Below are 25,048 nucleotides of genomic sequence, written 5' to 3' on the forward strand. Positions count from 1 at the left end.
TTACAAAATAAAGAAAATTAAGAAACCTTTAGAAAGTTATGATCAGAGTCACATTAATTAAAATGAGATTAAATGATATGTTAATGTTATTCATGTTTTCTAGAAATCTACTGAAGGAAGGTGAAAAAACTCATGAGAGAAACAAACAACACCATCAGAGAACGACACAGACACGCAGCTCCAGACTTCCTTATTCGATTTGAGATATCTGTAAAGAGGAAATATAAAGGTCAAATGTTATTCATCCACACATAAAATAAATCAGAAAATCATCTGAAATATTCACCTGTTTCTCCATCAGACCCAATCAGAGGACCCATGGAGATGGAGGAACTGTCTTGGAAATCTAGAGACCTGCGAGCCCTTCGCTGATATCCAGAGACACAGGACTGAAAAAGAGAGAGAGATTAAATATATATCACCTTATACATGTGTTACGTCCTTGAAGACGTTTATTATTTTGTTAAAGGTGGTGTTTTTATTTTATCATTGATAATGTGCTGTTTTCTCCTGTTTGTTTTCCACTCCTCCCACTGTCTGCTTGCAGGGTAAGCAGTGCCACCTGAAAATCATCAGTGTGCTCGTTAAGGAGACTATTTAATCCTGAGTTCTCCAGGCCCAGAGTGTGAGAGAGAGAAAGGCTGGAGGTGTTCCTGGTCTGCACTCTGAGGTCCCAACGCAAAAGCAGTGGTTTTCTTCAGTGTTGTATAAATGTAGTAGTAGTAGTAGGTGATCCTAACTTAAAGAGTTGTGTGAATTTCATGTTTACCATGTGCAGCATTACCCTAAAGTGCTAAAAGTTGTTTAAAAGGGCTGGTGAGCCTGAAAATAGTTGTGATTCAGAATAGTTATCATTTTGTTTGTTTGCTTCTGTTTAGGAACTATACTTTGTACTGTTTAACAAAGACTTGACCCTATTGAAGGAGGGAGAAGCCATTCACTTTTAGTTTTAATCCTTTTCTCCTGTTTAATTTTTAGAGAGGGAGTCAGGGAAGTACATTGTTTTTTTGTTTGTGTTAATTTATTTTTGTTCTAAAGGGAAGGCAGAGGTTTAAAATTAGGAAGACTCTTTTTTTTGTTTGTTATTTTGGCTGTATCCTTCAAGTTTTGCTTTAAGCCCTGAATACCTAAAAAAATAAAAAAAATCAATTTGGGCTTTAATCCTGACTTGTGTTTTCTTTTAACTGAGTGTGTGCCTTGGGACCTAGAGCCAGAGGTCTCTCTCTCTCTTCACCAAAAACAGTTACCTTCCCCAACCCCTAGACCATGGGGGAAACGTAACACATGTCAAATTAATGTTTACCAGAGAAACATTATAAACTACTCAGTATCAGAAGCATTACAGTACATAAGTTCTGCTAAAGTTTATAAACTCACAGTTGTGCAGTTATTGTTGGCCAGACAAAGATGAACAGCACAGTGCAGGTAAAGTTTAGTGGAGTCTGCGCTGAAGACAAACATCCTGAAGGAGAAACGGCTGGATGTTGAGTTACCATTCTGAAGAATCTTCACGGTGTTATCATGTGGATTTGGACACCTGAGGATAAGGAGAATTATTTATTTAACCCAATATCTTTAAACACGTTACAGCAAACACAAAGAAATGTTTGTCTCTTACTCTCCAGTGATGAGATCCCAGCGCAGACTGTAATCTGGATCATTCACAGGTGTAGCCCAACATGTGTCAATCACTGTCACCAACTGTCGACTGTCAACCCCATCAACACGAACCTCAACAAAAATCTCCTGGTTGAGGTCTGCATTCACACTACCATTGAAGGGCTGAGAGAACCCAACATCCTTATATGGGATCATTCGGACCTGATACATCCCATGACCAGCAGGAAGGGGCTTGTACACCATGCTGGGAAAATAACAACATAGATCAGTTATAATGCGATATAGTTGTGTGTCATTCTTCTATATTGACTGTCTTAAATATGTGTAGCAAAGTAGATATGGAGTCTCACGTCTCCACTGGGTTGATTTCTATCATAGAAAGTGTTTGGAATTGTGGGTAAGCACAGCTGAAAGATATCTGAAGATTTCTCTCTCTGCTGATGACGTCTCCAGATGACTGACGTCCACTCAGAATAAAGTTCTCATAAATGATATCAGTGCCATTGGCCTGTGAATTACAAACATATACATTTAGATATTAATATAAATCAATCAACTATAATAAACATTTATTCAAATAAAACACACAGTGGTAAACTATGAACTACTGAATATAGTCGGGCTGAGGGGGATGGCAAAAAATGTATATGTATATGTACATGTGTAAATGATTCACAATAACGATTAGAAGTAAATGTCCTTTTATTATAAACTTGCAAGATATTATATTATTTATTAATTAATATTACCTTATATTATATTATATTTACTATATTTCTTTCATCCACTTTTATCTACTTATAGTATATATAGTCAACTGAAATTAAATTTAATTTAGTAAATAATTTACTTTAGTCAACAAGAAGTCAATAATTCAGATTACTGAGGATAAGTTTTAAAGGAATAGTCTATCCTTTTTCCATATTAAACTATGTTATTACCTTAACTAAGAAGAGTTGATACATACCTCTATCATCTTAGTGTGTGCACTTCATCGTTGTGGCGCGCGGTGACACCCCGATAGCACCCAGCCCAGCCCCACCCATTCAATGGCACCAAACAGAGATAAAGTTAGAAGTGACCAAACACATCAACGCCCCTCCCGTTCAAGACGAGCAGTCACACGAGCAAGCATGGTGGCACAAAACAAAACGCAGCGCATCTCTAAGCAGACTCAAAATGGCAACCATACTGTACGGCGGAATAGCACTTTTGGGAGTACTTTTGACTCATTATGAGGATTATAGCGGATTTTTCAGGCAAGTTGAAGTACTCCCAAAAGTGCTATTCTGCCATATAATATAGTTACCCTTTTAAATCCGCTTAGAAATGCGCTACATTTTATTTTGTGCCACCATACTTGCTCGTATAACTACTCGTCTTAAATAGGAAAAACTTTGATGTGTTTGGTCACTTGGTCACTGTTTGGTACCATTAAATGAATGGGGCTAAGCTAAATGCTATCAAAGTGTCACCGCGCGGCACAACGATGAAGTGCAAGCATGGGTACTGGGTAATAACAGATACATACTTATAGTGTAGGTATACTGTAACTAACGAGAAACATAACTGTTCTTACAAATAAATGTACAATATTTAAGCAATATCGCTCAAGTAGGAGTGTGATATAGCTCTATATCATCACGGCTGTGATTGCCTACGGCCTCGTGTCTCTGGCCTAATCACAGCCGTGATGATATAGAGCTATATCACACGACTCCGAGAGCGATATTGCTTTTATACAACAGTTCGACGGCACACGTTTGAAAATAGAAAACTAAAAAACAACAACGGAGTTATTTTAAAAGCCTCTTTGTTTGAGAACTACTTCTTCCGCCACGGATTTGAGGGCGGCCAGAATGACAGGTAACACTTTCGGCTGCTTTGAATCTCATAACAACTCAATGGACGGAAAAGCTGTTTCTTTATATTACTGTTTCTTGGTCACAAAGTGTAGTTTTAAGATTAGTTCAGTCGAGAATATATATGTATAATATTTAAATCTACAGTCGATTAGTAAAGATAGCGCCTGTTTGAACGTTTGCTTAGTGAGATTCGGTACGTATGAGAACCAAAGCATGAGCGGACATCAGTGTTCACTCGCCCCGCTGACCACCGCCCTCTCTGGGCTACATCTCTGACAGGGATTCCCTGGCTCTCATGTTGGCCTGATGGTCAAAAATGAGATCAAATCAGCAGTATTTGGTGTCATGATCAAACTATTACTTGTTTTTTATTCATATTTGTCTTTTGTGTTGTTATTGTTTTGGTGCAGGGTAAAAGTGAATAAAACTATACTTGTATAATGTTACTATTGCGTTCCCATTTACTCTTAACGCGATACGAGCACTCGATTATTATTAAACTTTGTTCAAATAAATGATCAATGTCCACATTTAAAAGCTGCGGTGCTTACCTGCAGTTCCACTGTGTTTTCGCGCTCTGATAAGAGATATAGCTCCAGAAAAAAATGAGAGTTTACATTCCTCTTTCCAAGTGTTAACCCTCTGGGGTCTAAGGGGTTTTTAGGGCCCTGGCGAAGTTTTGACATGCACTGACATTTGTGCTTTTTTCAGTTGCTTTAAAACATAATAATGGCAAAAGTCTCATAAAACTGCGTTCATAACAAACTGTGCTACAATATCATATAATCAACATGTATGTACATGTTTGTATTTTTGAGAGAAAAATGTTTATGCGTGGTTTTTGAAAAAGCAAAAATTTTAAGTCACTGATATAAGTCCACAAAACTAATTCTAAACATGTTTTCCCAGGACTTTCCAAAACAGGATCTAGTAGTCTAGAGTTTTTTCTTCAAAATGATGTGAAAATCATTCGGCCTACTCATTCACATAAAGCAAGATATTGATTTACAATTTTTAAGACACTTTTGCTTGGGAAAGGCTGTATGCGTGGAGGCGGGAATGCTCCTGAATAATCAGTGATTGACAGCTGAGAGACAAAAGGGTTGCATAATGAGCCACATAATGAGCCTTGTGGGGATGTTCAACAGGAATGTAACTTTCTCTGTAGTAAAACCATGATATGGTTTACTTTTCAATTTAAATGTAAATACACACACATTATATATATATATATATATATATATATATATATATATATATATATATATATATATATATATAGTTACCTTTTAAAAACCTTTTATAAGTGTAAGTTATCTTTTAAAAACCATAGCAGCCTAATCATGGTAAAGTGAACACAGGGTTTGTGTGCAGTAAAAAGCTCAAAAGAACAACTGCCTATCGTTGTTTGGACTCTTATTTGGGTTTTTGTAATCATTATATCATTATAGTAGAAACACAACAAGGGACAAGCATGATAAACTTGCATGATAAACAGTGTTGGGAGTAACGCATTACAAAATATAATATATTACAGTAATATATTAGTTTTTGCTGTAACGCAGTAATATAACGCATTACTAATACAATTTTGGTAATATTTTACTCGTTACAGTCTTAGTAACGAGCGCGTTACAACAATGCATTTCAAAATTAGACTGTGTTATTTTAATTTTTTTATTTTTGACCAATGCGCGCGACCAGCATCCACACATGAAAAAGCTGCGTGTAATAGTTATGGCTGCGTCCCAAACCGCATACTTCTATACTATATAGTGGGCGAAAAGCACTACTTCTCGTACTCTTTGCCTACTATATAGTATGGAAGTAGGCGGTTTGGGACGCAGCGTATGTCTGTTTCCACGTGCTGTATGCAACATGTTAATTTTTACTTTAACTTTGTATTTGAAATGCGATTTGGACGCGGTGCGCGTCAAATATAGACATGTGGAAGTCCGCGGCCGTAAGCATTGACTAAAGTGGTCGCAATCAGGTCCGGTAGCGCTGCACACGCGTAATTTTGCGAAGAGCACTAAGTAAAAGCAACAGAAAGTTTCTATCGGTCTCCTGTGCTGCTTGAACCTCAGAAGTAAAGAGACTTTTACAAATGTTGCCAGTAAAATCCATATCACACCAGCAATGACAAGGTAAGCTTTGCTATGATTACAGTGCTAGGCTATTCCTATGCTATCTACAGTTTTATTACAAACAGCAACCTAAACTACAACATAACATTAGTGAAGACTTAAACATGGTTATCTAAATATAATTTAGTACATTTAAACATCACTGTTTAAAGTTTTTACCAGCCTTTGTATGGGAGCCTATATTCATTGTTTGGCAAAAAGCAGTGTTCCTCTGTTTGTCTGTGTTTTATATGTTAGTCTACATGTAATCCTTATATTGTACTGAAATGAGCTGTATTCCTTGAGGCCTGATCCTCCAATAGCACTTTTTGATAAGTTGTGTCAATCCAGTGCATGCCAGGTTTGTGCTGTGAATCTGAATTAAGAGTGATCACTTAAGAATAGAAATGAAAAGAGGTTGCGTGTCTTGCCATGTTATTAGGCTATAGGTTGCATTATAGTGGGCTCTATTGTGTTTGGTATGTGTACCATAATTTACCAGACTTTTACCAGATCATTTGTCTATGTTTTTGATTCTGACAGTGATTGTTACTGTATTTTGCCATAAATCTTCACTTTGCCTATTCAAAGCTCAAGGGCCAACACATAACTGTCACGCCGGGAAACGGGAATCAGGACACATATGCAGGGTTCACATAAAAGGATAACATTTAATATAAATAACATAGAAAACAAACACGGGAATCAAACAACGGGCAGAATAAATAAACAGGAACAGACAGGATGGAGACACATGGCGACAATGATCCGGCAAGTGAGTATAGCACAAACAGGGGTATAATTACAGAGAGACTAACAATGCACAGGTGTGATGAGGAAGGAAAATTAATCAATGAATTGTCCAGGTGACAGTAATTGGAACAGACACAAAACATGACACGGATTTAACCGTGACATTACCCTCCCCTCAAAGAGTGGCTACCAGACACTCAAGACAAACACAAACAAAAAGTCTGGTAAGGTGGATCCAGGGGAGGGACGGAGGGCTCGGAGACCACAGCAGAGCCGGCGGAAGCCGGGGCGAAGCCGGCAGGGTAAAAAGCCGGGATGAAACCGGCAGGGCAGGAAGCCGGGGTGAAACCGGCAGGGCAGGAAGCCGGGGTGAAACCGGCAGGGCAGGAAGCCGGGGTGAAACCGGCAGGGTAGGAAGCTGGAGTGAAACCGGCAGGGTAGGAAGCCGGGGTGAAACCGGCAGGGCAGGAAGCCGGGGCAAAGCCGGGAGAACTGGAGCGGCCATCTCAGGGACCGGCTCTGAAGACTCGATCCTCCTGGGAACCGACGGGGATCCGATAGTCCTGGGAGTCGACTCCCACCATCTCGGGGAAACGGGCTCCTCCGCGGTAGCGACCATCCCGGGGAAAAATCGAGCATGGCGTCCGTGCTGAGCCCCAAATCGAGCATGGCGTTGGACCTCCCAAGAACCGTCCCAGGCGACTCGACCGACAGGAGAATCACAGGAACCGATTCGACATAACCCGGCTCGAGTGTCGCGGCCACCACCCCGGGGAATGAATCGGGCGTGGCGACAGCTAACTCGAACCCGGCCTGGAGTTCTGAGCATTGCCTCACAGTAAGCTCCAAGGGACCTCCTCCTTGAACCCGCTGCGTCCTTGAAAGGCCGGATCATTCTGTCACGCCGGGAAACGGGAATCAGGACACATATGCAGGGTTCACATAAAAGGATAACATTTAATATAAATAACATAGAACACAAACACGGGAATCAAACAACGGGCAGAATAAATAAACAGGAACAGACAGGATGGAGACACATGGCGACAATGATCCGGCAAGTGAGTATAGCACAAACAGGGGTATAAATACAGACAGACTAACAATGCACAGGTGTGATGAGGAAGGTAATTAATCAATGAATTGTCCAGGTGACAGTAATTGGAACAGACACAAAACATGACACGGATTTAACCGTGACAATAACTTCTAGATTTATAAGCAGCAACAAACTTCATTTTAACATTTTATAATGCCTAGTCATACTTCTGTTCTTTTGATGAAAGTAACTCAAAAGTAATGCCAAAGTAGTGTAACTCATTACAGTTCAGAGACAGTAATATTGTAATGTAACTAATTACTTTCAAATGACAGTAATTTGTAATATATAATGTATTACACTTTGGAAGTAACTAGGGCTGGGTAAAAATATCGATTCATCAATGCATTGGAATTATTTGTTCCTCAATTCAATATCGATTCATCAAATCCTATGAATCGATTCAGCCTAACGGCCAGTGGCGGCGCTGTGGGTGGGCAACACTCTAGCACCCGCTCCCCGAGGTAATTTGATCCGGCCCTTTATGTTGTCTGTGAAAAAGACATCTCTAAATAAATGTAGAATTAAAAAAAATGTAGTTGGACAACGGGCCCTACAGTTACGAGTTGATGAGCGTGCATCTGTTACAGCATGAGATGCAGAGCGCGAGTCACGTGACTGGCGCGAGCAGCTGTGTCACGTGTTTATATTCACGCTTTGGTCCAACGCGAGCCGCTCGCGCCCGCATATCAAGACGCGATGACTGACCGTGTGTCTCAATTCGTTCCCTAGTTCCCGAGGTCGTGAATCAGTATATCGTGTACACAGGTTCGGGCACTGGTAAGGACCCTAGCTCACTTCACATTGGGACAATGTTCACTTATTTTTCTGTCACGTGGCTCCTTAAGCGCGTTGTGATTATTCACAGCTGTTACTCATCAACAACCGGCAAAACCAACATCTCTCTGACTTAATTTTAAAAACAGTACATTGTGGAAAATGCTGTCATTATTCTCTTACATATCTGTGCATAAAATTGGAGGCATATAATTACATTTTAAATGTAATAAATATATTTACAATTTTAAATAAATATTATTATTTTAAATATTGAGTAGATTGTGGTGCCTTACTGTGTAGCATTTCATAAAGTTTATTGAGTTGGATCACGTGATGTTCGGTTGGCGAGCGTCAGAAAAGGTCACGTGATTTCCGGTTAGGGAACATAGGGAACATCGATGCTCAATGGTTTTTGCGTTGCATTGTGGGAATTTTTAGGGAACGAACGTTCCAGTGCACTGAACGGATTTTGCGATTGAGACAGCCCTTAAAATGGCCGACTCCCTGATCAGTGCCCTGACTACTGAACAAGGGAGCTGATTGAGACACACGGTGACAGTGGTGAGACCATGGACTCTATGGCTGTTTTAACTTCTTGTATTTCAATCTTACAATACCGCCTTTTCCGACAGTTGTTGTTTGATATGTCGGCTAAATAATGACTTGCTTATCCACAATGACATTAGATGTCTTAATAAAGGAAACGCATTGAAACGATTAGTAACAGTTAATCACCCATCGCGCCCAACACCTGCACCACTGAACGCGTATCTACTGACAAACATACACCTGATTTTACTGCTCTAGCGAAATCTAAAAGTATAATTTTTCTCATTAGAAGTTAGATTAATGTTTGCCAATTATTAAGATGGCTGTTGTAGTTTAAATAGGGGTAGTGAAATAATTAGCTTTGACAAAAACAACATAAAACAATGTTATGTTACATATTGTAAACTTTTTGTGTACTGAAGTGAGTAAATAAGTTAAATTCTCAATGAGTGTGATATGGCTCTTATTTACCCCTTTAAATGTAAATTAAAGCATCTTACAGTGCACTTATGTTGTTATGCAGTTTTAAAATACACATATGAACATGTCTGGATGTAGAAAAAGCCTACTTGGACATCTTACAATGCACTGATTTTGTTGTTATGCAGTTTAAATATAGGAAAATGTAGTCATAATCACTGATATATCTTCAGCCCCTTATTTGAGATGCTTTTCATGAACTGGCCCCCATGACAAACTAACTGAATAGCCCTGCTCTAGTGAGAGCGTTCAGCGTTGTACAAGACACGCTTTACCAAAACACGCTTTACCAAAACAGCAAGATGGCAAACAGCAGCTGCACTCCGTTCAAGCCTGCACCAAAAGCTAAAATTAAAATATAGGCTACTCAGGTACTTAATTACTTGTGGATCTTCTTATTATTGAATCGATATTGAAGCAAACAAATCAATATTGAATTGAATCGAATCGACTTGAATTGAAGCCTCAAGAATTGGAATCGAATCGAATTGTGAAATTCCTAACAATACCCAGCCCTAGAAGTAACTTGCCCAACACTGATGATAAACTTGCTCAATGTTTGTTTACAGCCGCCGCCATTACCTCACGTGTTGCTCATGAAAGCAGTAACTTATGTGTGCACATGCGAGTGATCCTGTGTTTAATAAACGTGCTGTGCGGAGATATACGCTTAGACGCAACTAAATAAGGATTGTACTGCTTGCAGTCGCGCATTTTATAAGAATACCAAAAACCGCGTTGAGTTTCCTGACTCGTGTGTTTGTTTATGTGTGTTCCCCTCGCGTGAAATGTTTGACGGAAAAACAAAGAAAACACTCGCGTCTGGAGATACTGACACACATACGCAAGTAAATAAGGATTTAGATGTAATGTTTTGGTGCAATCGGATGAAACAACAAGGAATGGAGAGACTGGGTTGTGGATTGCGTATCCATTGACTGCAGGAGGCACAAGTTATGCATATGGATGTCTCTGCTCATTCACTTTAATGGCGCGGGGGCGTGGCGATCTCATCTCATTACAGATAATCAGGTAACATTAGAGAGACGGTCCCTGTCCTACTTCTCATACAGTTTACACCGAATGACAATATATGTTTTCGATCTCACTTACATCATTTAAAAGCTGACATTCCAAGCATTATGTAGACATTTATCTTTTGTTTATATGACATGTATTCGTGAAGTTACAGTTAATTTTCTGATGCGTTTCTGAAATGACTTCACTGAGGGAGAGAGAACAAAATGGGAATCATGTTTATTTTCTTAATTTTGCGAAAAGCACAGCATTCTGTTTTTATTAGGAGTGGACAGAAAAAAAACTAGACACTTTAACGTTTTAAATGATGTATAAATCATATCTGTATGTCCAAAATCAGCAGAGTTATCTAAGTCTCTTTACGGAGTGATTGAAAAATAAAGAGTTGGCGGCGCCCGCGCCGCAGCCGACCCCAGAGTGTTAATCGTCCACACGATGTGACAAGACATTACTCCAATTAAGTTTAACGTAACATCCAAGAGCGCTGTTGACGGAATAATAACTTCTGATTGGGATTCACAGACTGATTTACGAGCTAGTGAACTAATGAGACACACGGAGAGTGATTCAAAACAGCGCGATTGTGTTTGTCCGTGTGTGGGTGCAGTTTTTCCATTCAGAGATGAGCCTGTTTAGAGGACCTCCATTCACTAGGTGGCGGAATGATACGAAAGGTGAAGCGGTTACTGTGCCGTTATCAGTAGAATATTGCACGCCTCTTAGCCAATCAGATTCGAGAACCAGAAAGAACTGTTGTATAAAAGTATTTAGTATTTACAGGCAAGTTAGGGTAAATGACATATTTATAGTGTACATATATGATAACTAACAAGAAACACTAGTGTACTTACAAATTGTATATACACGATAAGTGTGTGGTACCTGCAGGCAAGTGTAAGTTATACTTATACCATACGTATATATGATAACTTAGAACAAACATTACTGATGTGCCATTTTGGTACTCAAACTCAGCAGTGTTGTAATGTAACGAAGTAAAAATACTTCGTTACTGTACTTAAGTAGAAATTTCACGTATCTGTACTTTACTTCGCTATTTAAATTTTTGTCAACTTTCACTTTTACTCCACTACATTTTCTAGATAAAATGTATACTTTTACTCCGATATATTTCCACTAAGCATATTCGTTACTCGTTACTACAAAATAAAATCAAGAAATGTGTGCGACCTCAAAAAATGAGGTTTTGGCGAATCAGTGCTTCTAGATTGATTTACGCACGCTCCGCACACTCTATTTCACGCACACTCTATTTTAGCGTACACTCAAAAAATAAACTTGGGCATGTGTTGGATTAGCTAATTAGGAGTTTGCTTAAATTACATGAATGAATGGGGTTTATCTTCTTTAAATGATTCATTCTTGTCTGTAAAACGTGATTAAAAGTAAATTCAGATGAATTATTAACATACAGATCAATGCAATGAGAAGTGGATTAATCAAAACAACGACCGTCTGTACTACGTCATTGACCGGCAGCTGATTGGACGAACGCGTTACGTGGGTCTAGGTACTCTCCTGAATTTCAAAAGCATAATGGCGGCTCGTTCGGAGTGTACAATCTCGTATTTTACGAAAATGGTTCATCGAAACGTTTTTTTGAAGACATTTGAAGCGAGAAATAGGCTATGCAGTTGCTGAATCTGTCATCATTTCAGATCCACAAAGGTCAGTTTGAAAGATTTTCGTCAGATTTTGAAAGGCGGGAAACGAGACGGCCGCTACTCATTTGAATACAGGTAGTTTGATTCAACTAATTCAACTAACATGAGAATGAGCGGGCGAATCGATGCTCCGCTTCTCGTGAAACTACCAGAATGCACTGCACAGCTGCTCCCTTGAAGCGTGGACGTGAGGCTGACTTTGAACTAACGTGATTCAGGAGTCGGATACAGCAGACACAGATGACTATGAAGCTGCATGTTTCCCATGCTCCATCCACGTGTAAGTAATACATATATTTAAATATCGTTAATTTGATTTAACTTGGTCAGTGATAATAGTCATTGGCCCTTGTGAAACGTTTCTCAGTGCAATTGTTTTCTCTAGACCTAACGTTACAATATAATCTGTGTTTTTTTAATTTCCTTGATATTACATTTTCACTGGTAAGTTGTGGAATTCATTATCTCTATTTGGGTTGATATAATATTGGGTTGTTTTTTCATAAAAAAAAAGATTTTCTGCACAAAGTTGAGTAACGTCTCTTATGTGTAACTACGAGTACTTAAATGCTTATTTGCAACATAAATATTGCTTATGTTTTAACATTTTAAAAGTGTTTATCTCTTTGTAACCAAAAATTAATCCGAAATGTATTTGTTTCAATTCTTTATTTTTTACAGGTAACTTAAGTCCATTTCGAACAAGTTCTGTCCCTATGCTTTGAGAGGTGTACCTCATGAAATACATGGTAAGTTAATGTATTGTTAATATATCTTTTTAATCATTGTTTATCTGAATTTATACGGTTTTATTTAGTTCGTGCATATTACAAGTTTGATTGAAATGTACATGTGGAAAACGTGGCATATAACCAACAAGTTAGGTGTTTTATTATTCTATTGGTTCGTGTGAGTTAAGTACCGCCCTCACTGGGTTTTGCTGGAATTTGAGTGGTTGTTCGAGAGAGGTGATTGACAAGTGCGGAGGTTTTGTTTTGAGATGTGAATTGTAGATACGCGCTTACGGTAAGAAGATCGTTATTTGCTTAATTATTTGCAAGTTTAAAAATCTTGAACTGTAATGTAGACCCTAGGGAAAGCACCGACACAAAGATGAAACAATTGTTTACTTCTTCGAGTTCGCCGCGGGTGTTCTGCGGCCGTGCCGTATACGGTCCAGTGTTGTTGATCTGCCGTGCAGGCGCAAGTGCACGGTTTCATTGTTGATGCGCATATCGGCGACTCGAGTGAGTAACTCCTTTGCGTCCAAGTGCCCACACCTGCGGTCTTGGTAACTGGAGAGCGCGTGCACGTGACATGAAGTAATTGCACAAGACTTTCCCATGTCTTAACACTGGCAAAATGCAGTGCCCTCATCGCACAATTAACCCACACTACCATACCGATTCGAAGCGGTTTTCAAGGCTAAGCTATCACGTTATGCATCATGTTCTGAATATATATGTTGAAACGTTTACCCAGACCTCGCGAGATGTCGTGGAAACGTTTAACTGTATTAATAAATGGATTTTACATATTTTGGTAGTAAAACAGAAAGTGTTCCACATTTAATTTGTGCAAACATTATGTATTTTGTAAAACTTCTGTAACTGCTTTTATAACATTAAAACAACATTAAAGCTCACATAACACTCGCTATTTCTGATGTTAATCTGAAGTACATATATGGTCAGGGACTATTTTTTCTAGCGGAAGGAATGCTTTTTATTGATTTAACTTCATGTAAGTTGCACTAATATTTTTTTTTACTTTATTGTGTGGTAACTGTTTGATAAAAGCAATAAGTTACTTGAGGCAAGTCCTGTATCGTGAATAAGTAACGGCTGAAGGGGTTGCAGGCACTCCGCTTTGCGTCGTGCCTAACAACGGCCTTCGGCCGTTACTTATTCACAATACAGCACAGCCTCTCGTACCTTATTGCTTACGTATGCAAGTTTGGACTGACCATTTGAATCTATTATGTGCATAGCTGAAATGGTGTAATAGCTTCAAGCACACATAAAACATTTTACCCATTACATCCCGCAGAACACAGACCTCGAGGCCAGTGCTTCCATGGAGCAAACTGTGATGGGGGTGTATGTCATACAGAAGGAGGGTGCGGAGCCTGAAGATAAGCCAGAGGACATTGGTGTCCTGATCGAAGGTGTGGAGGTCCTCCGTGAGTTAGGAAATATTATGGACGCTGGGCTTTGTTATTTGGACTAATGTACTGTCTGAACCTAAGTTACCCAGCAAACCCAGACCTGCCAAGTTTTAGGCATTTTACGTAGCAGATACGCATTTAGACATCAAACTACGCTGCTACGATTTGTCTTTTTAAAATATGCGAAAAGCCATTGATGGCTTTGAGTTCAACTGTCAGTGCATTCGCGCACTAGGCAACTTGTCTATTGCCGTAAACGCATTAGGCAGCAACCTGTTGGTAAAAAACAACGTCGACCAATCATAGCACTATTTTTAAACTCTTTAAGGCGGAGAGCCGTCAAAACGAATAACGAAAATAACGAATGGTTTTCATCTCTGTCCATCTTCATACTGTGAATTGTTTTACATGGATGATGGTTCTAAACACCGTTTTAAAGGTAAATGGGCAGGCTATGGGAATTGTGAATTGCATCTATTTTAATAAGCCTGCCAACCGGGGCGTGTAGACCCATTTTACTGTTGCACGTGCCCCAGTGTAAATCTGTTGTACCCAGTGTCCTATGTTGCTCTCCAAGTTTAAGTTTTTACTTTATTTGCCAGTATATTAATTTACACTGCTAATCGCGGCAAAAACTGTGCTATATGAAAAGTAATTCACGCTTGTAAACGCGTTGCAGTCCCACGTTAACGGAAAAGACAAACTTGCGCGAGCACGCAGAAATTTAAGTCCGCGAGCGGAGCGTCTGTGTTTACTTTTTGTAGCACGCAGTCGCTCACTCAGAAGAGCACACGACAGCACGCGAGAAAACATGACAAAACGAAAGTAAGTTTCTAAATAATATCAATCTTATTCTTACTCGATTGTTACTGGCTCCTGTCGATGTACATCCGATTTTTTTTGTGCAGAGCAAGGAGCAGAAAGTATAGATGGTGAGGGAGGTAAAACGAACTATATGCTCAGCCAGTCAAAACCAAGTATAGAGCTTTGCATTATTGCTGAGAAAATCAAAACATGTTTGTGTACTCTTCTGTATTGTCAGATATGAAATCACTGTTCTACTTTAGGACACTACATAAACAGTTGGTATCACTGCTGAAAAAAACTGTATACTAGCATTTGTTTGGGTGCTGGTGACCATCAGCATAGACCAGCTTAATTATCATGCTGGTTTGGTGCTGGTTTAGCTGGTGGTCATCAGCATACCAGCACCAGCAAGACCAGCATGTGTTGTGTTTTGGTTCTGTATGCTGGTGACCACCAGCTAAACCAGCACCAAACCAGCATGGGAATTATGCTGGTCTATGCTGTTTTTTTCAGCAGGTTTAGACACTATGCAGATAATATAATCAAATGATCATGCACATATGCTTTTTATTGTAGTAGCTAAGTAATGTTATAGTAAATTTTTATAAAAGACTCATTATCAGTTCTGTAGAATGCAAATCTGCTAACATGGCATTTATGCCTTAAAACATATTAATACTGTTCATGTTAGTTATGTTAAAGAGAAAGTAGTGGGAGGCCTTTTCCCCAGTGGAGCTTCATGTCAACGTGCCTGCTGGAAAATAAAGCAAGGATATAGCCTGCTATTTGTTGATTCTTTGTTATTTATAATGTCCCATGTATTTAAGACATATGCCATAGGCCAATACAATTTTCAATTATGTTTAAGTTTTGTTTAAGAAGCATATTTTTTGGGATTGCCTTTTCATTAAAATAGTTCTTCATAGCCTACTTTTATGTTAAAAAACTAGATATGGTGGTGAGTGGGAACTATGTGCTTAGTAATAAGTGATAAGTGATCATGTGAACTCAATCACTACTGATCAGCAAATGTGCCGAACCTCGCGCCGCGCCGCTGCAGTAAGTTGCTACTCAAAAAAAATTTCCAAGGTTGGCAGGTCTGCAAACCTCAAATGCACCTTTGAATCCGCAAATACCGATCTCATACCAGTGTTTTTAAAAATGTTTACATTTCGTTGTTTTAACAGCTGTACTGCCTGTATTGATGTGACCAGTATTGCAATCTTGTAAAGTAAATTGTTCCCAGTTTAGTAGCAAAATGCTATAATTGGCTGCATGTGTACTTCAGACAAAATGTTTTATAAAAAGCACTGTTGCATAAATAAAAATGTAAAATGGATTTGGACGTTTTTTTTTTACATTCTTGTCCTAGGAATGAAAACAACACTAATAAAACCAGCAAGATTGACACAAGTTCATCCAACAACACTGACATTACTATAACTGACATAATCTATACGAGTTGATATGTCAAGGTGGAATTTTGTTCTACTGAAGTATTTGACCAATGTAGAATAAACTCAAATTGATTTAACTAAACCGACTAAGAAAAATCATATAACTTAAACAAAATGTAAATGCGTTGAATGCAAATACCAATATTATGTTTAACCAACACATGTATACTGTGTTCAAATAACATCATGAAGGTTCGTTGACTTGACTTGGTTTGTTTAGATGGAATATAGGTGGCATGATAAAATCATGTTCATCCAATGAATTTTTTTTTTGAGTGTAGTGTTGCCAAAGGATGAGGAAGCACAACTGTAACTGCAATGAAAGCACCTACTGGAGGACCTCCCGTTATCGTAATCGACCACCCCGACGATGAACAGGGTGAGAAAGCTAACGTTATACATCCGTGGCCGTATTTGTAAGAAATGTTTTTGTACATTGGAATTAAAGATTCCCGATTACCGAATAAAGTGCCTCTTATGCCTACCGAAAATCACTTACATTTTGTCATTTAAAAACTCCCCGTCCAACCTGAAGAATCACATCAAGGTACTTTGTAAAGCCACAATGTCAATGTGATTAAACATTAGTTATCATAAGCCGTATTGGATAATTATCTGTCTAATGTGATGGCCAGGTGCACGTTTAATAAACGTCAACGTTAACGTTACACCGCTGATTTTCCCATGGATTTATTTAATTCACAGAGAACTCTCAACTGAAACACGCTTAACTGTTTATGGTAACATTATAGCATAACTGCCGGCCGAATATTCCCTCCAGTAGGCTAATGTTAGATTGAGAAATATTTTTTTTTAAAACTGCTAGTTAATCAGTGGCAGGTTAGAAAGAAAGTGTTAAGGACTGTATTCACATCTTCAAAAGCATCATACGTTTTGTCAAACTTAAGATTTCCTTTTATGTTAATTAACTCAAAACTCAGTGGTTATAGGATAATGTTGTGCTAATGTTATACATTGTGAATGTACGCTTGCATTGTTGATCAAAGTCACAGTGCTTTCATTGCCACACAACGAGTTTTCTTAGTAGAGCAGCTAACTTAAAGGGATACTCCACTTTTTTCAAAAATATGCTCATGTTTTGAAATAAATAAGTTATTATTTATTTTTCATTTTTACCTGTAGTTCATACAAAAGTGAAATTTCTGCTTTTTTATTTGATGTCAGCTCTAAAAATATGCTGTTTGCTCTTTAAACTTAAGAGAATTGTGCCTGAAAAGTCCTGGAAAAGACGGGTTTTATTTGATGATTGAGATTAAGAAGATAATGGGAACCCTGAATATGCTTTACTATAAGAAAGCAACAATAAAGTTCACAATCAAAGTTCTAACCGCTTGCTTTAAAAAAAAAAAAACTTTTTACTTTTACTTCAAATACTTAAGTACATTAAATATCAGAAAATTACTTTTGATACTTAAGTACAGTATATATCAGATACTTTAAGACTTTTACTTGAGTACTATTTTAAAAGACAACTTTCACTTCTACCAAAGTCTTCTAGTACAATACTTGTACTTTTACTCAAGTATTGCTTTCTAGTACTTTATACAACACTGAAACTCAGTATCTTTGTCCTTAAAACCAAGCATTAAATAGCCATATGCATTAACTACTGGGTACAACACTAGTATGTTCATGGTAACTGCATGGAAACAGGACTGTAAAATAAAGTGTTGCTTTTTACACAGTTATTACATAGGACCTAACACCTAAGATATAACATCATATGCATGTTACTGTGAGGCAAACCCAACCATTGACTATCAAACGCATTAACTACTGGGTACATTCACTAGTGCACACTTATTGTGTATATACAATTTGTAAGTACAGAAGTGTTTGATATTAGTTTTCATATATGTACACTATAAATACCTGTCATTTACTCTAACTTGCCTGTAAATACTAAATACTTATATTGTACATTTATTTGTAAGAACAGTTATGTTTCTCATTAGTTACAGTATATCTACACTATAATTATGTATCTGTTATTACTTGTACTTATCTAGAGTTACATAATAACTACCAAGTATGTACCACTGGTAAGTACAGTAATGATACCAGTTAATTACCATGTAGATACCTAAAAGTAAGTACCACATATTTGTCGGTAAGTACAATATATATGTACAAGGTACGTACACATACTGTAAAATAAAATGCTACCATTCTATTTTATGTGGAATTTTTATTCGCAAAAGAGACTTGTTCTCAAATGATTTCCTTGGTTAAATAAAGGTTAAATAAATAAAAAAAAATTGTAAAACTGAATATTCCAGCCCCGTCTCATGAAATTTCGTTATATAGTCACGTATTATCATGAATTTTCGTGTTTTTTCGTGATCTTATAACGCAGTGTTTCCCAACCTTTTTTTTTGCCACGGCACACTTTTGATAAGTAAAAAATCATACGGCACACCACTATCAAAATAAGCATTAACAGAACTGCACAAACCTGTATTGCAATGCTTAAAATTACTTGTTAAAATAAAATGTTATATTAAATGTAGTACTCACATTTAATGTGAAACTTGAGCTTGTTTTGATGCACACAAAGATGACACCCTAGCTGGAATGGATGACAGTGACACTCGCAGCTCTTGGTCAACTGCTCTGAGTCTTTCTCTGTTTTTGTTCTTTATGTATGTCAAACTAGAAAAGCTGAGCTCACATAGGTTGGTTGTGGAAAATGATAACAACACTGAGATTGCACTGTCTGCGATGACTGGATACTCTTTGGCCACAGTCAACCAGAAACTGTCCAAAGGCAGATCACTGAAAGCAATTTTCAAGCCACGGTCCTGTCTCATTTCAGTCAGCTGCTCTTGCTGCTGCAGTGACAGTTCGTTTGCATTCTCAATTGCAGATGAGCTAAATAGGTCTCGCACCCAATCAAAGTCTTCAGATGAAGTTGAGGGAAAATAAAAAGAGAGTTTTTAGATGCTTTGAAATGACCTCACACAATGTCGCAGTGTTGTCTGAATGTCCAGCGTGGGTAAGGGGAAACATTTCAAGAGAGCCTCTTTCCACATGTTGTCGCCGAAGAGCAAGCTTTGATTGGAATCCATGCAGTCTGTCTGTGCTTGTTAGTAAATATTCATTTTTCCCTTGCATTCGTATGTTCAATTCATTTAGGTGTGCAAAAATGTCTGCCATGTATGCTAACCTAGCACACCATTCATTATCTGCCAGCAGCAATGCGTACTCGTGTTGTGATTTCTCTGTCATTAAGAATGTTTTCAATTCTTCCCTCAGCTCATAAACGCGCGACAAACTTTGCCGCGGGATAGCCATCGGACCTCTGTATGAAGTAGTAAAGTCTTATGGTTCGCACCCATCTCCTCGCATAACGTGGCAAAAAACGCGGCTTTTCAAAGGTCTTGTTTTTACAAAATTGACACTCCGCACTGCACTATCCAACACATCAGATAACTCATTTGGTAACGTCTTTGAAACAAGTGCTTCGCGATGCAGAAAACAATGTGTGACCACAACGTCTGGATTTTTCTCTTTCACCCTGCTGACAAATCTTTTGGTAGACCTGGTCATAGCTGCTGCTCCATCGGTACACACACTTGCACAGTTTTCCCATTTTAGACCTCCTTGCTCGATATAATCGGATGACACCCGAAATATTTCCTCTCCTGTTGTTTTTGATGGCAACTCCTTGCAAAACAAGTAATTTTCTCTGATAATTTCACCATCCACAAAGCGCACATTTGCTAACAGCTGAGCATGGCCACTTATGTCTGTTGATTCATCAACCTGCAGGGCAAATTTTCCTCCACTTGTTTTTATTTTTTCAAGGACAACACTCTCAATGTCAGCGGACATATCATCAATGCGTCTGGCGATTGAATTGTTTGAAAGGGGCACTTTTTCTATTTCTTTGGCAGCATTTACACCCAACATTGTTTTTACAATTGCTTTGCATGCCGGAAGAATTAACGACTCCGCCACTGTAGGTGGCTTTTTCGATTTTGCCACCAACTCAGCAACCCGGTAGCTAGCTTCGAGCGCAGAAACCGTGGCATTCTTTCTCATAAACGTAGCCTGTTTCTCTGTTTGATCTTTCAAACGTATAAAATAATTGATGTCTTTTTTAATGAGTGATGGGTGCTTTGTTTGTAGATGGCGTTTAAGTTTGCTGGGAACCATCGCATGGTTGGACAGTTTTTCTCCACAAACCAAGCATAGGGGGAGTGCTGCCGAGGGATCCCCAGTAAAAGTGAACCCATATGACAGATAACTGTCACTGTACTGTCTTGAGCTCACCGTTTTTGCCTTCTTTCTTATATCCTCACTGTTAGACATTCCAGGTTCAGATTCAGGATCAGTAGATTTTCTTTTAACGAATTTCTCCATGTTTACGCGGGTCTTCGTAGTAATTTGTAATGTGAAATGCGCACATTGGGAAAACGTGAGTCACGTTGAAACGCAATGATGTCACAATCAGCGAGAGGGCTGAATGGGTGATGATAAAACAACTACTTTGCATATATTACTTCTTTGGAGCAATGATGCGCTGCATAAATAATTTTAATAATTGTAATAAATAATTTGGTTGTTTTTTCATGGCACACCAGACCGGTTGGGAAACGCTGGTATAACGAATTCCTGTTTTCGTGTGATTATCACGTATTGGTTACTCAACTGTTTTGTCCTATTGTGTGATTATCACGTATTGGTTACTCAACTGTTTTGTCCTATTTTCTTACCATTGTCGCTTCGTTTTAGGGTTATATTTACATGAAATGACATCCCTAACCAAACCCAACTCTAACCCTAACGCCAGGCGACATACTGTATAAAAATAAATCCGAAAAAATGTATAAACCAATATATAAAGTGACATTCTAATGCAAGCACCAAATCTAACCCTACACCGAAGCGACGCTGGTTTAAAAATAGGAAAAAGCAGTTGAGTAACCAATACGCGTTAATCACACGAAAACAAGAATTTGTTATAAGATCACGAAAAAACGCGAAAATTTGTGATATTAGCACGAAAAAAGAATAAAAAAATATGTGACGTTATCACGAAACTTTGTGAGACTGGGTAGAATATTCAGATGATATTTCACTTTGCAACTTTTCACTTTGACGTTTCTAACTAAAATGATTTAAAACATACATACAGCACCTTGATATAACTTCATCAAATGTGAATAAAATCACCCATCCCTACTGTACAGATATTGAGTCTTACCACAAGATTTGTACCACAGTTGTGTCCATTGTTATCAAAACTAAACTCCACTCGGCCATTCTGGATGGTTCCTCTGCATCTGGGATCATTGAGATGAAGGTCGCTTGCTGGAAAACCGGCTTCAAAGAGCTGACAGCGAGATATAGATATAGATCCTGTACTGCTCTCACAGGTTTCAATGATATCTGAAAGATAAAAAGTGATCGTCAGCATTAAGAAATAAAGTTTTATATTAGAACTGTTTAAAAAATTATTCTAACCAAAAGAGTCAGGATCAGATCTGGTTTGGTTGTCTTTGCAGAAACAGCCGTAAACACCGCTCCTCTCTCCACAATATTCGTCTTCAGTACAGTTGAGTGAAGGACACGGATCAGTCGGAGCTGACAGGAGAACAAAGATGAGATGAAAGAGATGCATTCATCAACACACAGATTTATATTAAAAAAATAATGTGTGAGGTAGGAAAGAAATCCTACAAAGGAGGATTAGGGCCAAGCTAAAATAAAAAAAAAAACATCTCGAGATTAAAGTCATTAAAATGCGAGAATAAAGTCGTTATTTAACGAGAATAAAGTCGTTATTTAACGAGAATAAAGGTGTAATATTTTGATAATAATGTCATATTTTTACATTCACGTGTTTGGAGTGATGTGAACAAACAATTAATCAAACAATATGAGGGAGATGTGCTCAGAAAGGCATTTTAAGGAATCTCCCTCATATAAAAGGCAATATGGGGGGAAATAATGTAAACGAACAAAATTCGGTGCACACCTTAATAATGAACCGAATATCGTGATGAATAATGGGTTTTGTTAATTGGGTAGTGTAACGTATACGCACATGAAGGCACACCTAAATGAAAGTGCACAGGTGATGGGGGATATTAATCAAATGGCCCAGGGAGGAATGGAAAGACTATGCGGCTTTGTGAACTAACAATTGAGATAAATGCAACGAGTAGGCTACGATTCACTTTAAACGTGTTAAGCAACAATATAAGAGCTTTACATTAAGTGGGTGATTCTCAAGAAACCATTGAAACACCACGGCACTAATGATTTTAGCTTTAAAATGTGTAATATAGGTACATTAAAAAGCATCAGAATTAACACAATACTGTGTTCTACCTTGCACAATGTGTGATTTCAACATAAGAATTTATAATTGTAAATTTTATCTCATTTTCTGATGAAATTCTCATTACCGCAATGTGTCCGGCTGTGTTTGAACATGCGTTATGTTGTAATTTAATCAAATTAACACAAAAATATTAAGAAACAAAATAAATGGATGTTTTGCTAGACTACTTTAGATGACAGAAAAAATATTAACTGAATATTCATGTATAATAATAATGAAGAAAAATTAGGAAAATGATGTGTCCATGCCTGATGTTCTCATCCTCCGCAACACTTTTTGAGAACAGTTTAAGCACACATACAGAATTTTAATAAAGTTTGATTTTGAATGACCAAGCACATGGACCAGTTACTTCAAGATGGCTACCAGGTACGATCATTTTTTACAGTTAATTTGAAATATTGTCTTGTCAGAATGCTTACATGACATTTTGATTATCATTACCGCAACAGATGCTTATTAAATGTTAATTTAATTAATAGAAGCATAATACTTTGATTTTAAATGCATGTGCAGAATCTCCAAATTATGTTCTTTCAGGTTTGTCATGTCATTTTGAAAATATGTCAGTGTTGATGTTTTCTGACTGTTGCGGTAATGAGATTATTTAGGACTAATTTTTTAAATTATGTTAGAAAAAGTGTTAAATGATAAGTAAAAGTTTTTAAATTAATGTTCCCATTAATTTCCAGACTTTGTTTTTCAATGTCTGGTGGGAAAAAAAGTAAATTTAATCAATTTTTACATTTTCATGGTTGACATTTTTAAAACCAAGTTTTCGTGAGAATCACCCAAGTGCAGACCCTTATAAAACCCTAAAAGACGACATTGAATGTGGCTTAATGCATTTAGACAGCATTATTAAAACACTGTCATGGTTCTGCCAGTTTATCCTGTGTTTAATCTAGTCTTGTGGCAAAATCATGACATGCCCATGTTCTGTGTGGGATCACGTGGTCTGAGTATTGTGCTGAGTCCCAATTCGCCTACTTATACTACGACCTAAAAGTATGTACTGTTTTTGTGAGGAAAATGTACATACTTTTGAGTGTGTAGCAAGAGAGTATACACGTTCTGGGACGTACTTCGATGACGTCATGCAATGTGAACGAAAACGTGGTTGCCTAGTTACACACACCATGACTGTTATTATTTCATTCATTCTTATAACTTATGTCAAATATAATTTTATTTACTATTCCCATCTTTTTTTCTCGTCGTTTTTTTTTCACAATACACTTCACAATACATTGTGTTCTACCAAGTTGAGGAGTGAAGCAGAGCGTCATTAGAACCAAATGAAGGTCGTTTGTGAGGCGGCTGGTTCTGACGTTCATGTGCAATGTGTGTAACGAAAGCTACATATTTTAAAGTCAAAATATTAAAAAGTTTATAGAATAACTACCGTTTAGCGTATTTATACTTAATTTTATACTTATATATAACTCAAAAATACCCAGATGAAAATGAACCATGCTTTTACTACAGTAAAAGTGTAGTAACCATGTTTCTTTCGTTGGACTAATAAAGTTAACATTTGTACAGCCACAGTATTACTACAAATAAGCAAGAGGGTCAGTGTGGTTAAGCTCCTCCCTCCCGCACGCAATGGGTTGTGGGCAATATTAGCCGTTAGAGTTTGTATTGATCTGCACTTCGAATTCTAACCGGAAAAAGTAGACCATCTGGGTATCTTTGGGATACTCATTTCAACATACTACGATTTGGGACGTACTAATTCTAGTTTCGAATACTATTTAGGATGGATAGTATGGGAATTGGGACTCAGCATTGGTTTTACTAGACCACGTGTTCCCGGTGTCTTGTCACTTTTACCTCGCTCCATTGTCACCCTCATTGTTTAATTCATGTCACCTGTTGTCTTCATTAGTTCTCCCCTATTTAAGGTTCTTGTGTTTGTTAGTCTGTGCCTGTTCATTGTTGTTTCATGTGTATTTCCATACCTTGTTAGATCAGTGTGAGTACTTTGTCTGTTTAGTCTAGTTATCAAGTGTTATTGTGTTTTATCTTGTTATTGTTTCATTGTTACCCAATTTAGTGTTTTTATTATTCTGGTTATGTTGTTTTGCCCCCTTGTGGGTTGTTTATTTGTGTTTTCTGTTATAATAAATTCTATTTTTGATACCTCCGTTTCTTGCGATTGGGTTCTGTCAAACGTATCTTGACAAACACAATATTCAGCAATCATTTTATTAATAAAAACATTCTGTGTACAGGCAAGCAGAGGA

General features: G+C 37.8%; 1 protein-coding gene across 1 annotated transcript; it reads right to left on the reverse strand.

Annotated features, from left to right (window-relative positions):
- On the reverse strand, positions 1-24,645 carry LOC141363660 (uromodulin-like). The gene is made up of 8 exons (XM_073866519.1): positions 24,636-24,645; positions 21,917-22,036; positions 21,657-21,841; positions 1,971-2,128; positions 1,619-1,864; positions 1,378-1,537; positions 287-389; positions 1-208 (listed from the first exon to the last, which is right to left on the reverse strand). Exons 1-8 carry the CDS (start codon positions 24,643-24,645, stop codon positions 108-110), a joined length of 1,083 nt encoding a protein of 360 aa, XP_073722620.1. The 3' UTR covers positions 1-107.
- Positions 24,646-25,048: the final 403 nt, after the last annotated feature.

This window comes from Misgurnus anguillicaudatus, chromosome 4 (assembly GCF_027580225.2).
Source record: "Misgurnus anguillicaudatus chromosome 4, ASM2758022v2, whole genome shotgun sequence".
In the NCBI taxonomy this organism is placed as follows: domain Eukaryota; kingdom Metazoa; phylum Chordata; class Actinopteri; order Cypriniformes; family Cobitidae; genus Misgurnus; species Misgurnus anguillicaudatus.

Bases quoted from the DNA above. Each gene is read 5' to 3' on its own strand.
- LOC141363660 (XM_073866519.1), bottom strand. The intron at 21,842-21,916 runs GTTAGAATAATT...TTTATCTTTCAG, and splicing joins ATCTGATCCTGACTCTTTTG to ATATCATTGAAACCTGTGAG. The intron at 1,538-1,618 runs GTAAGAGACAAA...CCTTATCCTCAG, and splicing joins TGGGATCTCATCACTGGAGA to GTGTCCAAATCCACATGATA.